Source organism: Mobula birostris, chromosome 5 (genome assembly GCF_030028105.1).
Source record: "Mobula birostris isolate sMobBir1 chromosome 5, sMobBir1.hap1, whole genome shotgun sequence".
NCBI lineage: Eukaryota > Metazoa > Chordata > Chondrichthyes > Myliobatiformes > Myliobatidae > Mobula > Mobula birostris.
Window position 1 is genome coordinate 179,316,077 of NC_092374.1, and position 17,926 is coordinate 179,334,002.

At 43.0% G+C, this 17,926-nt stretch overlaps 1 protein-coding gene across 1 annotated transcript in view; it reads right to left on the reverse strand.

The window, feature by feature from the left end:
- Positions 1-536: 536 nt before the first annotated feature.
- The window catches only part of LOC140198085 (uncharacterized), a 41,606-nt gene continuing 24,216 nt past the window's right edge, over positions 537-17,926 (reverse strand). The window contains exon 3 of the mRNA XM_072258967.1: positions 537-8,360. Coding sequence (XP_072115068.1) covers positions 4,594-8,360 — 3,767 coding nt within the window. The 3' untranslated portion in view covers positions 537-4,593. The remainder of the gene's footprint in view (positions 8,361-17,926) is intronic.

Sequence of the window (17,926 nt, forward strand, 5' to 3'; positions counted from 1 at the left end):
ATTAATGCAATACAAACAAAATGCTGGAGAAATTCAGCAGGGGAGGCAGCATCTATGAAGAGAGTAAACAGCTAACTTTTTCGGGCTGACACGCTCCATCAGGACTGGAAAGGAAGGGGATAAGTCAGAATAAGAATTCCCCTTTTCTGTTGCTACATCCCCCCCACCCCCACTCCTGCCAGACTCTGGATTTCTCCCGCTCTCTCTGCCGGGCCTTGTACCTCGCTGTGAGCTGTCGTTGCTGGAACTCGTGACGATTGTCCTTATGTTCCATTACACTAACATCAATTTATGTTCTTGTTCCTTGTATTCTTACTAAATTGAATCTCTTTGTGCTCCTGTGAATTAAACTATCTTTGTTATTATATGCCTATCTTACAACCCTGTATGTCTTCTGGAGATTGTGATAAATGTTCACAGTATTCACAGCAGTATTGTGTTCACTTTTCATCATGTTCATTTATGGTATGAATTCAGACTGCATTATTTGTTTTCTCTGAGTGGAAGCAAGAACCACAGAGACTGGTACTGACGTTAGTAAACATTTTATTACTTGATTGAACAACTACACGCTAAAGCTCACACTGCAGGAGAAAATTTCACCTTGTTCCAGAAGGGATATGGAAGTAGTTGTTCAACATTTTCATCATGTTTCCCATTTTTCCATGGCTTCACTTCCTCTCCCCCACTCTCCGATGTGTGCCACTCTCCCACGTTTCCCGTTACTTCCCTCCTCTTCCTGTTGCTTCTCTTCCCCTCCACACCCCATCTCTCGCACTCTCTATCCCCACTGTTCCTCTCTGTTTCACCACATTCTCTTTCTCACCTTACCTGTTACACTGATCTCTGCTCCTTCTCCCTCACCTCATCACCATTCCCATTCTCTTTTTGACACACTCACCTCGTTCTGCATACTCTGATCAGCATTTGGCAGGTGTGTTCATTTTCCTTGAATTTCAGTCTGTGGTGACCCAACATATTTCTCCTGGAACAAGATGCTGTCTTCACAGCAAATAGGTCTGTGCTTGCACAGACAGTCCATTAATCAATCTTACTACATCTATAATTTTTAATTTGATTATCAACTGCTATTGGAGTAAGCAATATTTTTATGGTAATTCAAAATTTTTGAGGCTTGAATGCTTTAAAGTGCAATAGCAACAAGGTTATTTAATCAGAAGAATGTTCATTGGAAAATCAGAGAATACTTCAAAATGCATTAATGGTTGGTTCAGGTGATGTATCACTGTCTTCATGTTGTTGTGATGGGATAGTCATAGATGCCCACTCTAAAATCTGACAAATGATAATCACGTAACACTTGAAGAATTAGAGTTGATGCACAATGTGTTCCACGAGGGTGAACGGCAAGAACAGCAAATCCAAAAGAACTTAGATGACAAGTGATCTGGAGGGTTAGATAAAAAGGAAGGATGTTCGCAGGAAGGCATATTAAAAATGAAGATACCCTTCACATATGGAGAGGGTCAGTAACTTCAAATGCCTGAGAGTCACCATCCGAGTGGACTTGTCCTGGGCCCATTATACAAAATGCAATTGCAAAGAAAGCACGACAGTGCCTCAACTTCCTTCGAAGGCTGCAGACATTCAGCATGATATCAGAAACCTTGACAAACTTCGAGAGATGTGTAGTGGAAGTGTATTGACTGGCTACATTACAGTCTGGTATGGGAACACCAATGCCTTTGAACAGAAAGTCCTACTAAAGGTTATGGATTTGGCCCAGTACATAATGGGTAAATCTTTCTGAGCCATTGAGCACATCTATATGAAATGCTGTTGTAGGAAAGCAGTATCTATCATTTTATCTTGTTATTCCATGTTCTCGTTATTTATTGCTATTTTATTTGTAGTTGCATTTCAACAGTTTGTTGTCTTCTGTGCTCTTGCTCTTTCATTGATCCTGTTTACAGTTACTATTCTATAGATTTGCTGAATGTGCCTGCAGGAAAAAGAATCTCACCATTTTTTTATGTGTGTACTCCAATAATAAACTTTAATTTGAACAGATGTATCACTGGTATAGAGGGGAACATGAAAATGAAAAAGAAAGGAAAGCTAATGGAAAACCCCAAAGCATTTAATGAGCGTAGTAAGGGTAACCAGCAAACAAGTTGATTCCATTGGGAATCTCTTCATGGTGCATGTTATCATTGAAAAAGGCGTATTTGGTATCGTATAAAGTTTGAGGATTTATCTCCCCAAGGAACTAAGATGTATCCCAGTCTGTTATGTGGGGCATGTGATAGACTACTCTGGCCCCAGCAGAAATTTTTATTGTTAAACTACCCACAAGTGAAGAGAAAGGTGACCAAAGAGCTGGTAATGTGATAGTTGTATTCCAGAATAGCAGACCAGATCAAGCGGGGTAGGACAAGGATGTGAGGTTGTGCAGAAACAAAATCTGAATGACATGAATCATACATGCTTGCTAAGTTAGTGATTACTCATAGATTAACAAAAGAAGTATTACCAAAAAAAGACATTTGACCAATTGAGCAACATTTTGAAGAGGTAACAGAATGTATTGTAAAGGACAGTCTGGTTGTTGTTTGCCCATGTCTGATATTGTCAGAGACAATAAATCCAAAGGGTTAGAGCTCGGTGGATCCAGACCCAATTGCATAGATGTATGTCTCAGAGCGGCTGCAAAAGAATATCAAGGGAGGGTGAAATGTCAGAGGTCGAGGTGCACCATGGAACCAATGACAGGCAGAAAGTGGGGGAGGGGGAAGAGATCCTGCACTGAGTACAGGGAGTCAGGGAAAATGCTGAAGAACAGAACTTCCAGGGTAGTAATCTCTGTCTTAGTCCCAGTGCCACATGCTCATCAGGGCAGCAACAGGATGATGGCACAGACAGATCAGTTCAGATTCCGAGATCAGTAGGATCTCTTCTGCGGAAGGAATGAAGGAAACTTGTACAAAAATGATGGGTTACACCTAAACCCAATGGGGACCAATATCCTCATGGGCAGGTTTACTAGAGCTGTTGGGGACGGTAGGAACTAAACTGGCAAGGGGATGAGAATTGAATGACAGGGCTGATGATGGGGCATTTGGTATACATGTCAATGTAGTGAGTAGTCAGACCTTGAGGGAGTCTGCAGAAGGACTTGGACAGGTTGAGAGATTGGGCAAATAAGTGTCATGTGGAAATGCAGTGAAGGGAAGTGAATTGGTAGTAAAGAGGGTCCAGAGGAGAGTCACAAGAATGATTCTGGGAATGAAACGGTTAATGTACGAAGAGTGTTTGATGGCTCTGGGCCTGTACATGCTGAAGCTTAGAAGAATGAGGGGGATCTCACCAAAACCTATCAAATGTTGAAAGGTTTAGATAGAGTGGTTGTGAAGAGGATTGTTTCCTATAGTGGGGAAGTCTAGGACCAGGCGCGACAGCATCAGAACAGAGATGAGAAGGAATTTCTTTAGCTAGAGGGTGGTTAATCTGTGCAATTCATTCTCACAAATGGCCGTGTTTGTGAGTGGATGCCTGTGTCCAGCGGATAGTGAGCAGGGTAGTTTTTAGTGACATTGATATTGTTAAGTTGGTGAAATGGAAAGACGGATGGCAGGAAGAAAAAGTGATGATGTATGTTGGGAGGATGAATAAGGAGACGGTGTACACAATGAATGTAGGACCCCAGGGAATTTTAAGGAACAGGATAATCTTGTTCTTTCTGTCCAAGCATAATCACTAAAAGAACATGCAAATATGCTGGAGAGAGAAACAGTTAATATTTTGATTGCACAGGCTACATTTGCTCCAATGTTCAGACATTCCAAAGAAGAGCATCAAAAAATCTATTGCAGGTTGTGGGTATGAAACATTAACTGTTTCTCCCTCAGCAGACACTGCTTGACCTACTAAGCAGTTCCAGCATTTCCTGGTTTTTTTATTACAGATTTCCATCACACATTTATTTTTTTCTTAATTTATGAGCAAATGAGTGCATTAGTTGGCAAATGGCAGTGAGTAGATTATGGGGAAAGTGGGAGAGTGTGACAGATGCTGTTGATTTGTAAGTTAGCATTGGTTCAGTGAGCTTAATGGTTTCCTATATCATTTGATAACTTAAGTCTTATTTTATTTCTCCTACTTTATATTTTTCTGTGCTGAATTTCATGGAACACATCGATGCTCCACCCATCCCATGGGCGAGACTCTGACAGTAGTCAGAGAGAAGCATACAACTGGGAGAAAGGTTACCATCATTTCGTACAAGATTAGGGAATGTGCTGTCTGCCAACATGGAGAGAATAGGGATTGAAGGAGGAGTTGGTGGGGGTGGAGCTGTGAGTAGACTGTGTACAGGGGTAATAGAGGCTGCGATTCCAATGCTGTTTCCAAGCGATGGGACATAGATGGGAAAGAGGAAGGAATATGGATGGATTCTCAGTCCACAGCTCCCATCATGTCTGAGGGAGGGCAGCATTGAGGAAAAACGATGTGGTCTTAAACACTGCGGGCAGATGTTGGAGAAGATGGAGGGTGAATTGCAATCAGCAGATTGTTTATCGACTGGGTGAAACAACTGCTTCCCATTTTGGATATGGTTGCAATGTCTTCCAGTTATTTATTGGCAGAGAACCAATTAAAAATGATAGAAAGGTTTTTTGTAACCCAGTTTCCAGTGCTTTTTTTTGACTCTGTTGGATTTTGCTTCTGTTCCTCTGATGACATATTCACATTGGTAACTTTCTCTATTAACTCTGCCCGTTCCTTGACCTCCCTCAGTGCCTGAATTCTGTCCAGGAACCCAGGCTTGGCCTCTTCTTTCTCAGACTGAATCAGGAGCTCAATATAAGCTGGGGTGGATAACGGATTTGGTCTCAGAGCTATCTCTTCAAGTCTCCTAATGCTGATGGATAATTGTTCAATAATCTCCAACACAACATTCTGAACCACAACAAACTCTTGCTGAAGGCTCTCCATGATATTCTGCTGAGTCATCTTCTCACCATACGCCATCTCATAATTTTTTTTCAGCTCATCGTATGTTCTCTTCTCCTTTTTGGTTACATAGTCAAACTTGTATTTCTGGTTGAAGTGAACACTCCAGACACATTTTTGGGGACAGACTTTGCAGTTTCCATTCCTGTTCATTGCTGCACACCCAGATTTTTCTGCATCATTTGCAATCCCACAGGGATAGTGACAGGTGAAGCGACATTTTTGACAGTTGGTTATGTAATGGCCTGTTCTGCTGATATCTTCCTGTACAGGAACTGTAATTTCAATCTCATACTCAAAGTCTTTATTTGCTTCCAGCTCAGTCTGGTGTTGGTTCAGAACTTGTTGTGTTTTCCTGAGTTCCTCCAGTTTGGTCAGGCCAACTCTGATCTGAACCTGCAACCCCTCCACTGCAGTCTCCAGCTGCTTACGTTCCATCAAAACCTCTCTGGTCAAAGATAAACTTTTTGTTTCCATCTTGTTCAGAGCCCGAAAGAATTTCTTCATACTGTTTTCTCCCATCTTCCAGAACATTGCATCAAAATTATCATCATGCTCTTCTTCACTGTCATCAGAAGTATCCTTATCGGCAGCTTTTCTAGACGCCATACACTGGGCAAACACAACTGAATTGTTAAACTTGAAGTGAACTGGCATACCATTTTTATCTTTGGGACATGGTACCTCTGCTACCTTCAAAGCCTCCAGAACAGGGGGAGGCTGTCCATCTGCAAATGTCACCAATATCTGAACATTCTCTTCAATGTCTTTGCCAAAAACAGAAAGAATTGAATCAAAGATATATTTCTGTGTGTGTGTCAGGCGAGCCAAAGAGGCTTGAACAACAAAACACACAGCATCAATTTGATCAACACCCTGTGGGGAGGTGAAAAACTCTCGGATGTTCTCAGTGATCAAGTGATCTCGGCTTATTCCCCTGGTGTCTCCAAATCCTGGTGTATCGATGATAGTCAGAGAGTAATCAATTTTAAATCCTACCTGATGGTGGAGTTCGTAGGCAGTGATGGAGGATGTCTGACTTTCAGCCTGGGATTTTCCTGTCTCTTCATCTATTAACTTGTATCTGAAGTAATCTTTCCATTCCACGCCCAGGATGTAGTTGATCATCCCATTGATGAGGGTCGTCTTTCCTGACCCTGTTGCTCCCAGAACCATAATTGTCTTCATTCTGTGTTTTGTACTGGGTTTTCCAAAGGAGCATTTCACAAGGTGTCTCGTATGATCAAATATCTTCTCCTTTAGGATGAGCTTGTAAGTGGAAGGGTTTCCTTTGGATATCACTGGAGATCTGCTCAAAAGTTTCTGGGCTATTCTGTTTGGTGCATTTACTGTTTCTAATAATAGCTCATCACTTGCTGCACTGCAACCTGCTTCCCCACAGTCAGCAGACACTCGGACTCTGTATTTTTTCTTTGGTTTCAATCCTTTTAGCTCACAGTGACATTGTCTATCATTTGTCCTCACTTCCTTCCATAATCCACACTCCATTTTGGACCCAACTGTTGTCTCTTCTTTATACTCAACTTTGTACTGAATGATTTTAACACCATCTCCAATCTGTTTTGGAATGTCCCAAGTCAGAGTGGCAAATGGTGAACGATATTGGAAGGCCAGTTGACCAGGTGGACTTGCAGGACAAGTGATGTACCGAGAGCTGTCACTGGCCTTGCTGACACCTACCTTAGACACAGCTCTGTATTGGAGATGATACTCCCTGTATGGCTGCAGCCCAGATAGTGTGAAGGACCAGGATTTATCAGGTGTAACCACAGATGTCCATCCCTCCTGCTGGGGGCCCTGGTACTCTACTCTGTAACCCACAATCTCACCGGCACCGTATCTGGGTGGATGCAACTGCAGAGTCACACTGTCATGTGTTGTTTGACTAAATTTAGGTCTCCCTGGCTGTGATGGGGGTTCAAAGCATGGGTTCTCCAGAGACCCTCCCCGATACAGGTAAATAGCTGATCCTGTTTGATTGTCATCCTTCACAGACGCAACAAGAAATTTTATTTTCCCATCTGCTTTGTTGGCTGTGGCAAAGTCCAGGAATAATTGAGAATTTTCCTCCATTTTGCGGGAAGCAGACTGTTGGCAAAACCACTGCTTGCTGTGTCGTGTCGCACAGGCTCCAGTAGCAGGAGTCGGTGTCTGCATTTTCTGAGCTGTGAGAGATTGGAGGTAGTTCTTTGCCTCTGACAGATAGAGATCATCCTGATGCAGTGATGTAAATGTGAAGCAGACCACATAGTCTATTGTTGGATCCATCAGCTCATCATCCAACTCTCTCTTTGATTTCACCAAAGGTATATCTTCAAATATCCTGAGGTAATGTCCCACTGCCTTCATCTCCTGTTCCTTATCATCCAACCATGTGACCAGTGACTGCTGACTAAATGGTGACAGTTTCCTGTTCTTCAGTATATCCACCAGTAAACCTTCCTTTTCTTCACCTCTCCGGATAGATGGAAAAACTCTTGCTAAAGTCCCCTGGAAAACCAGTTTGTACTCCAAGCACATCTCTCGGCATTGTTTTGTCCCATCTCCAATCTCGGGAAACTGAATGGAGACTCTGTCTTTCAGCATATCATTGCATCTCATCACTGCCTCACTGAGCTGTTCCAGGACACGCTGGCAGTGACTGATCAAATCCACACTTATCTCCTTCACCACCTGAGCAGCTTTTGAGTTTAGTTTACTGATAGGGTAAAGTATGACTCTCACAGGCACTGAATTCTCCCCAGCTGATCTCAGTAAGCTTGGGAGGGTTGCATAGGTACTGATGGCATCTTGGAATGTGGTGGGATTGTCCTTCAGTGAGAAATCCCCATAGAAGGTGCAGCTAAATTTCTCAGAATTAGACTTCTGTTCTTCCGTCATTTTCAGTGAGTCTTCCCCCTGAACTGCAAACTCAGGGAGATGTGTAATTATTGCTTCCATATTACGCTCGGCGTCCTGCAGTTTCTCTGCTGGAGTGACCATTTGATCAAACACAAAGAAAGCCTGGGCCCCATACAGCACTGCTATAACGACATGGGTTGCCGACCCCTCGTCAAACACACTCGCGTCACTGATGTTCAGCTTCCTCAAGTGGCTCATTGTTAGCTGTTCAAAGCTGGTCGTTGTTTTGTACTGAAGGGTAACTCGTGCCTGTCGTTTTGATTCCTTGGTGTCAGTGAGATATTTTGCTGATCCTTTCACCTCCACTGCACCACTCAGCAGACTTGCTTTCAGTGATTCCGACACACTGAGTGCGGCAACTTTCTTCTCCATGGAGTTCGATGTGATGATGTGAAACTCAGTGCTGGGCTGATCCCGATGACTGAGGTTACTTTGGAGTGTCTGTGAATCCCACAAGGTGATGTCTGTGGAATAAAACAACAGGAAACAGTCAAATTGAGTTCAATTGTGCAAATTAAGAAAATGATGAATGATTTCCTGCAAAGGCTGTATTTTGACCATAGGACATAGGAGAAGAATTAGGCCATTCATCAACTCTGCTCCTCCATCTGACCATGGCTGATTTATTATCTCTGTCAGCCCCATCTCCTGCCTTCTTCCCTAATCATTGATGCCCTAAACTATCAATCTCCAATTTAAATATACCCAACATGGCCTCCACAGCTATCTCTCTGAATTTCACAGATTCACCAACCTCTGGTGAAAAAAGCTCATTGTTCTAAAGGGACGTCCTTGTATTCTGAGACTTGCCTCTGCTCCTCGCCTCTCCCATTATTATAAATATCTGCAGCATGTTCACTCCATTCACCATTAAGTACTTCATATGCTTCCAAGAGATCGTCCCTCATCCATCTAAACTCCAGCAGTTACAGGCACATTACCATCAAATGCTCTTCATATGTTAACCCTTTGATTCCCAGAATCATTCTTGCGAGCCTCCTCCAGACATTTCTAGCACCAGTATATCCTTACTTGGATAAGGAGCCAAAACCACTTACAATACTCCAAGTACAGTTTGGCAAATGCTTTATAAAGCCTCAATATTTTTATGTTTATGTTCTAGCCTCTTGAAGTGAATGCTAATTTTGCATTTGCCTTCCTTACTACCAACTTAACCTGAAAGTTAACCTTTAGGGAATCCTGCACTAAGATTCCCAACTCTCTTTGTACCTCTGATTTCTGAATTTCCTCCATGTTTAGAAACCAGTCTATGCCTTAATTCCTTCCAGCCAAATGCATGAACATACAGTTCCTTGCTCTATATTCCATATGCCACTTCTTTGTTCATTCTCTTCATCTGTCCATGTCCTTCTGCAGATTTCCCGTTTCCTGAACTCCACCAATCTTTATATCATCTGCAAACATGGCCACAAGGTCATCAATTCCACCATCCAGATCACTGACATACGGTATAACGTGAAAACAAATGGTCCCAATACTGGCCCCTGAGAGCAATACTTATCACGGGAAACCCCTTTATTCCCATTCTTTTCCTCTTGCCTGTGAGCCACTCATCAGCCAGTCATTGACACAGTATACCATGGGTTCTTCTTTAGCAGCCTCATGTGCAGTACCTTATCAATGTCCTTCTGAAATTGTAAGTAAACAACATCCACTGACGCTCATTTGTCTATCTTTCCTGTTATTTTCTCAAAGAATTACAACAGATTTTTCAGGGAAGATATTCCATTAAGGAAACCATGCTCTCTTTGACCTATTTTATCATGTGCCTTCAAGTACCTTGAAACCTCATATTTATAGATGGATTCCATCATTTTGCCAACCATGGTCATCGTTAGTCAGTCTAACTGGCCAATAATTTTCTGTCTTTTGCCTCCCTCCCTTCTCAAAGAGTGGAGTGTCATTTGCAAGTTTCCAGACCTCCCAATCCATTCCAGAATCTAGTCAATCCAGGTGACATCTACTTTCAGACCTTTCACCTTCCCAAGCAGCTATTCCTTACAGTAGAGACTGCGGTCACTTATGCCACTTGACACACTCAAATTTCTGGCAGACTTCTTGTGTCTTCCACAGTGAAGAACTGACCAAAATACTCATAGAGTTTCTCCACCATTTGTTTGTCTCCCTTTACTACCTCACCAGCATTATTTTCCAGTGGTCTCATATACACTCTTGCCTCTACGGTTTATAAATCTGTAAAAAAGAACCTTTTTGGGATCCTCTTTTGTATTATTGGCTAGCTTACCTTCATATTTCATCTTCTCTCCTTATTGGTCTTTCAGATGACTTCTATTGGTTTTTGAAAGCTTCCCACTGTATATTATATCATCTCTTTTGTGCTGACTTTGACTTCGCTTATCAGTGTGCTTCTTTTTGAGGATCAGCCAATCCTGTGCCTTCCGAATTACTTCTAGAAACTCCAGTCATTGTTGCTCTGGTGTCATTCTTGCTCATGTCCCCTTCCCATCATCTTTGACCAGCTCCTCTTCTGTACCTCTCTAGTTCCCTTTACTCCACTCTAACATTGATATATTTTATATTAGCTTCTCCCTCTCAAACTGAGGGTGTATTCTATCATATTATGATCACCACCTCTTAAATATTCCATTACATTGAGTTCCCTAATCAAATCCATTCCATTACACATTTTCTAATCCAGAATAACCTTTTTCCTTGTGGGCTTGACCACAAGCTGCTCTGAAAGCCTTCTCATATGCATCCTAAAATGTTTTTCTCTTGGTCCAGCACAAACCTAAATTTCCCAATTTCTGCATATTAAAAATCTCATTACCATCATAGCATTGTCCTTTTTTATACACGCCTTTTCTATCTCACCATTTGTACCCCACACCCCGGCTATAGTTCAGAGGCCAGTATATAACTCCCATCAGGGTCTTTTTATACTTACAGTGTCTTACAACTACTCACCTGGGTTTCTACATCTTCTTATCATATGTCACTTCTCTCTCTGAATTTTACTTGATTTTTTTTAAACCAACAGACACCCCACGACTTCTCCCTACCTACCTGTCTTTTCAATATGATATGTATTCTCGGATGTTAAGCTCCCAGCTATAATCTTTTTCCAGCCTCGAATCAGTAATGGCCACAACATAATGACAACCAATTTCTAACTCCACTACAAGATCATCCACCTTATTAAGTGTACTGAGCTGGATACATTCAAATATAAAATATGCAGTCCTGTATTCACCAGCCTGTTCATTTTTTTCATGTTAGTTTCTTATCCTTAATAAACTTTTTGTGATTTGCTAGGACCTGGCATAACCTAGAGGAACCCAGTCCATCAGAACACTTCCATGTTTCACCAATATGGGGCTAATGTTCCACGAATTCAAGCAATACACATCAAAGTTGCTGGTGAACGCAGCAGACCAGGCAGCATCTCTAGGAAGAGGTACAGTCAACGTTTCAGGCCGAGACCCTTCACCTGGACTAACTGAAGGAAGAGTTAGTAAGAGATTTGAAAGTGAGAGGGGGAGGGGGAGATCCAAAATGATAGGAGAAGACAGGAGGGGGAGGGATAGAGCTGAGAGCTGGACAGGTGATTGGCAAAGGGGATATGAGAAGATCATGGGACAGGAGGTCCGGGGAGAAAGACAAGGGGGGGGGGAACAGAGGATGGGCAAGGGGTATAGTCAGAGGGACAGAGGGAGAAAAAGGAGAGTGAAAGAAAGAATGTGTGTATAAAAATAAATAACGGATGGGGTATGAGGGGGAGGTGGGGCATTAGCGGAAGTTAGAGAAGTCGATGTTCATGCCATCAGGTTGGAGGCTACCCAGACAGAATATAAGGTGTTGTTCCTCCATCCTGAGTGTGGCTTCATCTTTACAGTAGAGGAAGCCGTGGATAGACATGTCAGAATGGGAATGGGATGTGGAATTAAAATGTGTGGCCACTGGGAGATCCTGCTTTCTCTGGCGGACAGATTGTAGGTGTTCAGCAAAGCGGTCTCCCAGTCTGCGTCGGGTCTCGCCAATATATAGAAGGCCACATCAGGAGCACCGGACGCAGTATATCACCCCAGCCGACTTACAGGTGAAGTGTCCCCTCACCTGGAAGGACTGTCTGGGGCCCTGAATGGTGGTAAGGGAGGAAGTGTAAGGGCATGTGTAGCACTTGTTCCACTTACACGGATAAGTGCCAGGAGGGAGATCAGTGGGGAGGGATGGGGCAGACGAATGGACAAGGGAGTCGCATAGGGAGCGATCCCCGCGGAAAGCAGAGAGGGGGGGAGGGGAAAATGTGCTTAGTGGTGGGATCCCGTTGGAGGTGGTGGAAGTTGCGGAGAATAATATGTTGGACACGGAGGCTGGTGGGGTGGTAGGTGAGGACCAGGGAAACCCTATTCCTAGTGGGGTGGCGGGAGGATGGAGTGACAGCAGATGTGCGTGAAATGGGGGAGATGCGTTTGAGAGCAGAGTTGATAGTGGAGGAAGGGAAGCCCCTTTCTTTAAAAAAGGAGGATATCTCCCTCGTCCTGGAATGAAAAGCCTCATCCTGAGAGCAGATGCGGCGGAGACGGAGGAATTGTGAGAAGGGGATGGCATTTTTGCAAGAGACAGGGTGAGAAGAGGAATAGTCCAGATAGCTGTGAGAGTCAGTAGGCTTATAGTAGACATCAGTAGATAAGCTGTCTCCAGAGATAAAGACAGAAAGATCTAGAAAGGGGAGGGAGGTTTCGGAAATGGACCAGGTAAACTTGAGGGCAGGGTGAAAGTTGGAGGCAAAGTTCATAAAGTCAACGAGCTCAGCATGCGCGCAGGAAGCAGCGCCAATGCAGTCGTCAATGTAGCGAAGGAAAAGTGGGGGACAGATACCAGAATAGGCACGGAACATGGATTGTTCCACAAAGCCAACAAAAAGGCAGGCATAGCTAGGACCCATACGGGTGCCCATAGCTACACCTTTAGTTTGGAGGAAGTGGGAGGAGCCAAAGCAGAAATTATTAAGAGTAAGGACTAATTCCGCTGGACGGAGCAGAGTGGTGGTAGAGGGGAACTGATTAGGTCTGGAATCCAAAAAGAAGCGGAGAGCTTTGAGACCTTCCTGATGGGGGATGGAAGTATATAGGGACTGGACATCCATGGTGAAAATAAAGCATTGGGGGCCAGGGAACTTAAAATCATTGAAAAGTTTAAGAGCGTGAGAAGTGTCACGAACATAGGTAGGAAGGGATTGAACAAGGGGGGATAAAACAGTGTCGAGGTATGCAGAAATGAGTTCGGTGGGGCAGGAGCAAGCTGAGACAATAGGTCGGCCAGGACAGGCAGGTTTCTGGATCTTGGGTAGGAGGTAGAAACGGGAAGTGCGAGGTGTGGGAACTATAAGGTTGGTAGCAGTGGATGGGAGATCCCCTGAGCGGATAAAGTCGGTGATGGTGTGGGAGACAATGGCCTGGTGCTCCTTAGTGGGGTCACGATCGAGGGGTAAATAAGAGGAGGTATCCGCGAGTTGTTGCTGTGCCTCGGCAAGGTAGAGGTCAGTACGCTAGACTACAACAGCACCCCCCTTATCGGCGGGTTTTATAGTAAGGTTAGGATTAGTGCGGCGGTAGTGGAGAGCAGAGAGTTCAGAAGGAGTGAGGTTGGAATTGGAACAAGGTGTGGTGAAGTCGAGACGGTTGATGTCCCGTCGGCAGTTTCCACGAATTCAAACCCACTTCTCCCTTATCAATCTTTGAGACATGCATTAGTTCTCCAATCTATTTACCCAGTGTCAAATTGCATATGGCTCAGGAAACAATCTGGAGATCATCATCTTTTTGATTCTGCCTTTTATTTCGTCACTTGCTGCTTAAATACCCACAACAGAACATCTTCCTTTGCTTCCACAAGGACCACAACTGGATCTTTCCTCTTCCGTTCTAAATTCCTCTGCAGGTCAGTTGAGATGTTCTGAACCAGTGCACCAGGCAGACAACACAGCCTTTGAGACTCTCAATAGTTTTTGACAGAGAATTGTGTCTATTTAGAATGAATATATTGTTATGAACTGTAACGTTTAGAAATAAACCAGCAGGAATAGAGATCGCACTGGAGTCTGGATTTGATGATAAAACCACTATCTTTATTTGTATCTACTTGTAGTATAGCAACTTAACCAAGATAAACAAAAGTTAACAGTGTTATGTGTATGTGTGTGTAAATATAACTCCCAAACTATTGAGCTCAGGGGAAAAAGGCTTAATGTCTGAGGTGGTAAAGTATGAAAGTTCAGTTCATCCACGGAATAAATGGTGAGAAAGAGATTTGTAATCCAGGGTAAAAGTAGAGAGAAGGCAATTACGTCGAATTCCACAGGTTCCACGATGGTAATTAATAGATACCAGTTGTCAGGGGGCGCTGTTGAGCCATGAGCAAGTAGGACACACCCTCCTGTAGCTCCGGCAGGTTTGATATTAAAACTTCATTTACACAAAGTCAATTTGGGGTTTAGGGTGGCAAACGAAGGGAAGGTGCTCTTCAATACATACCAGACGGAGAAAGAGTGAAGGAGTGCACTACAAAATGCCGAGAAGAGGAATGGCTAAGGCAGAGATGAACAAAGAAACAGGCCCAATTGACACCTCGGAGCTCATGAGTGAGGACAACAGAGTATGGACAACAATGCAGTATTGGTGGCCGTAGAGTCGCTACATGCAGAGCTAACTATGGTGAAGTCAGACATCTGTAAGAAAATTGAAGAAAAAGTTGCAGAGGTAGCGGTCTCTGAGACATGAAATTGCTTCGTTGAAAGCGGAAAATGAGACCGCGATCACCGCACCGAAAGCCCAGTTGAATACACAAGATCAAACTCTGAAGGAGATAGCAGAGCCGGCTAATGGAGCTTCAGACATGGTTGTGGAGTTGGGAAGCAAGGTGAAACGACTTTGTGGGCAAGTTGAACAACTTTATGAAAAATGCCTGGATTTAGGGAGACGTTCGAAACGACAGAATCTGAGATTTGTGAGCCTACAAGAGGGGAAGGAACATGGACAAGAGATTTCGTGGCACAGATGCCAAAAGAAGCTCTAAACCTGGAAGAAGCTCCGGTGATAGACCGATCACATAGAACACTTTGGAAGTGCCCGGGGGATGACGAGCCGCCGGGACACCTGATTGTGAGGGTCAATTATTGCCATGTATTTGAAGATATAATGCAGAAGGTGAAAGGTACCAAGAATCTACAATATCAAGGGCAAAGGATTCAGATCTTCAGAGACCTTCCATCCACGGTGGCTAAACGACATGCGGCTTTCACACCAGTCAGGAGGTTGCTGCGGGATAGACCCAGAGTCAAGTTTGGCCTCCTCTATCCCGTGAAGCTACGAGTGACAATTAATTGAACTGAGGCAGTGTTTACAGATCCAGAAGAAGCTTGCCGGTATGTGGAACATCATTTGGGAAATGCTGAGAAGTGACTGTGCACAGTGAGAAGAAACCCCTTACAGAATGAAGATGCCCCAAGTAAAACTCCACGGTAGGAAATTGTGAACGTTTCGAACATTAATGAGGCCCTACCTCTAATCCCTGTAGAAAACAGGACTCTCTGAGTTATATTTGGATTGTACTATGTTGGATTAAGGCCCTATGAGTGCACAGATAGTAATAAGAGTTGGTCTAAACTGGAGTACGTTGTTAATGGTGCTAGAGTAAGTTATAGCTTTGAGAATCACACTTACTTTAACATCTCGATAATCTCTGTTTGCTAGTTTTTCTCAGTTTTTTCATTCCGATGCCAGATTTGGCTTTGTGACCATCTATATAACTGGGGAGCTACTAAATTGGTTCAGAGAAGTGTTAGAGATCAAGAAGTTATTCCTAGGGTTTTGACTAGGTGTATTTGTGTATGGAGATATGGATTTTTTGATGGTTATTTCAAGCTTTCAAGGGTGATGAGAGTTGTGGGGGGAGGGAGGGACAGGGGTAAGGGAGTGCTGTTTAGGGTCCATTCATTTCTAATGAGCGGATAGATTTACAAGGTCCAGAACAGATCAAAAACATTATCGTACAGATGTCAAATACTGAGATGGTAGGAGGTCAGAGGACAAGAAGTCGCATTACTTTTTGTTCCCGGGATTTATGAGCTGGTGAAAAGTGGTAAAGTGCTGTCTCACCTAAAATCGCTACAGGCCAATGTGATCTTCTTGCAGGAAACACATTTGAAGTATGAAGCTCACTGTAAAATTAGGGGCAATTGGATAGGCCAAGTATATTCCTCAAAGTTTCCAATGAAATCTAGAGGTGTGGCAATAATAATTCGCAGAAACGTTCCATTTCATCACCTAACAACAATAGCGGACAAGCAACACACATAAAAGTTGCTAGTGAACACAGCAGGCCAGGCAGCATCTCTAGGAAGAAGTACAGTTGACGTTTCAGGCCAAGACCCTTCGTCAGGACAATAGCGGACAAGGATGGGAGATATGATATAGTTATTGGGGAAATACAATCTATGCCAGTTACCTTACTGAATATCTACGGACCAAACTGGGATTACCTGGAATTTTTTAGATGAGTTCAAGGATTGATACCAGAGGTCTCCAGCTCTAACCTGGTTACTGGAGGGGATTTTAATTTTGTTCTGGATACATATTTAGACAGATCTTTCAATCAGAGGGCATTACCATCAAAGGCAAGTAACCTGCTGAAAACATATATAGACAATATGAATCTGTGTGAGATATGGAGACTATTCAACACAACAGGGAGGGAGTATTCATTCCACTCATAGAGTTCATATACTAGGATTGACTATTTCCTCCTTGATGGCAAAATACTGCCATAAGTGGATAACGTAAGATGTCATAATATTGTCATCTCAGACCACAGCCCTGTTACTTTTTCCACTGGAGCTGGGTGAATCGACGCAAATACATAGAAATTGGAGGTTTAATCCTCAGCTACTTACAAACCCAAAATTTTGTGAGTATTTAGAATTGCAAATTTTATTGTTTTTTGATACAGATGACAATAGTGAAGTACCCCAGGACTACTATGGGAAACATTTAAACCTTATGTTAGAGGAAGTATAATTTCTTTTCAGTCTTCCCTAAAGAAACGTAGTAGAGCAGAACAAATAGAACTAGAAGAACAAATACATAAACTAGACACGGAGAATGCGCAATGACCATCGGCAGAAAAAACAACAGAATTTCAGCATTAAAACACAAACTTAACCAACTACTCTCAGAAAGGATGTGCAAAGCCTTTATGTTTCCAAAACAGAATTTCTTTGAATTTGGTGATAGACCGCACAAATTGCTGGCAAGACAGCTACGCAAATTGGAAAGTGATCGGGCCATTCATAAAATTAAATCAGACTCGGGCACTCCGTTGGTGTCACTCAAAGACATTAATCAAAGATTCCGTCAGTATTATGAAAAATTACACGCAGCTCAATCTAATGTACTGACGGGGAGCGTGCATACATTTCTAGACACCTGTAGGCTACCTTCACTCAATCTGATGGAGTGTCAGGCTTTGGAAGCAGAGATTACAAATGACGAAATAGTAAGAACAATAAGATCCCTGAAAAATGGCAAGAGTCCAGGTTCAGATGGAATAAGTAATGAGTTTTATAAGAAGATTAGTGACTTATTAACACCTTATATGGTAAGTATGTATAGAAAGTCGTTTGAAATTGGCAAGTTACCCCAAACCCTGAACAAGGCCATAATCACGCTTACTCTGAAAAAGAACAAAGAGCAAGAGGAGGCAGGATCTTATAGGCCGATTTCACTGCTACACTCGGATCAGAAATTTTTGGCTAACACGCTGGCAAGGAGACTCAGTCAGCAGATAAATAAATTGGTACACTCAGATCAAACAGGGTTTATCCGTAAAAAGGAATTCTTTCCATAATATTAGGCGCCTTCTTAATATAATGCATTCCCCAAGACAATCCTAAGGAAGACATTATATTATTAAGTTTAGATGCTGAGAAAGCATTCGACCAAGTGGAATGGCAATAACTCTACGAGGTTTTGAAAAAATTTGGAATGGG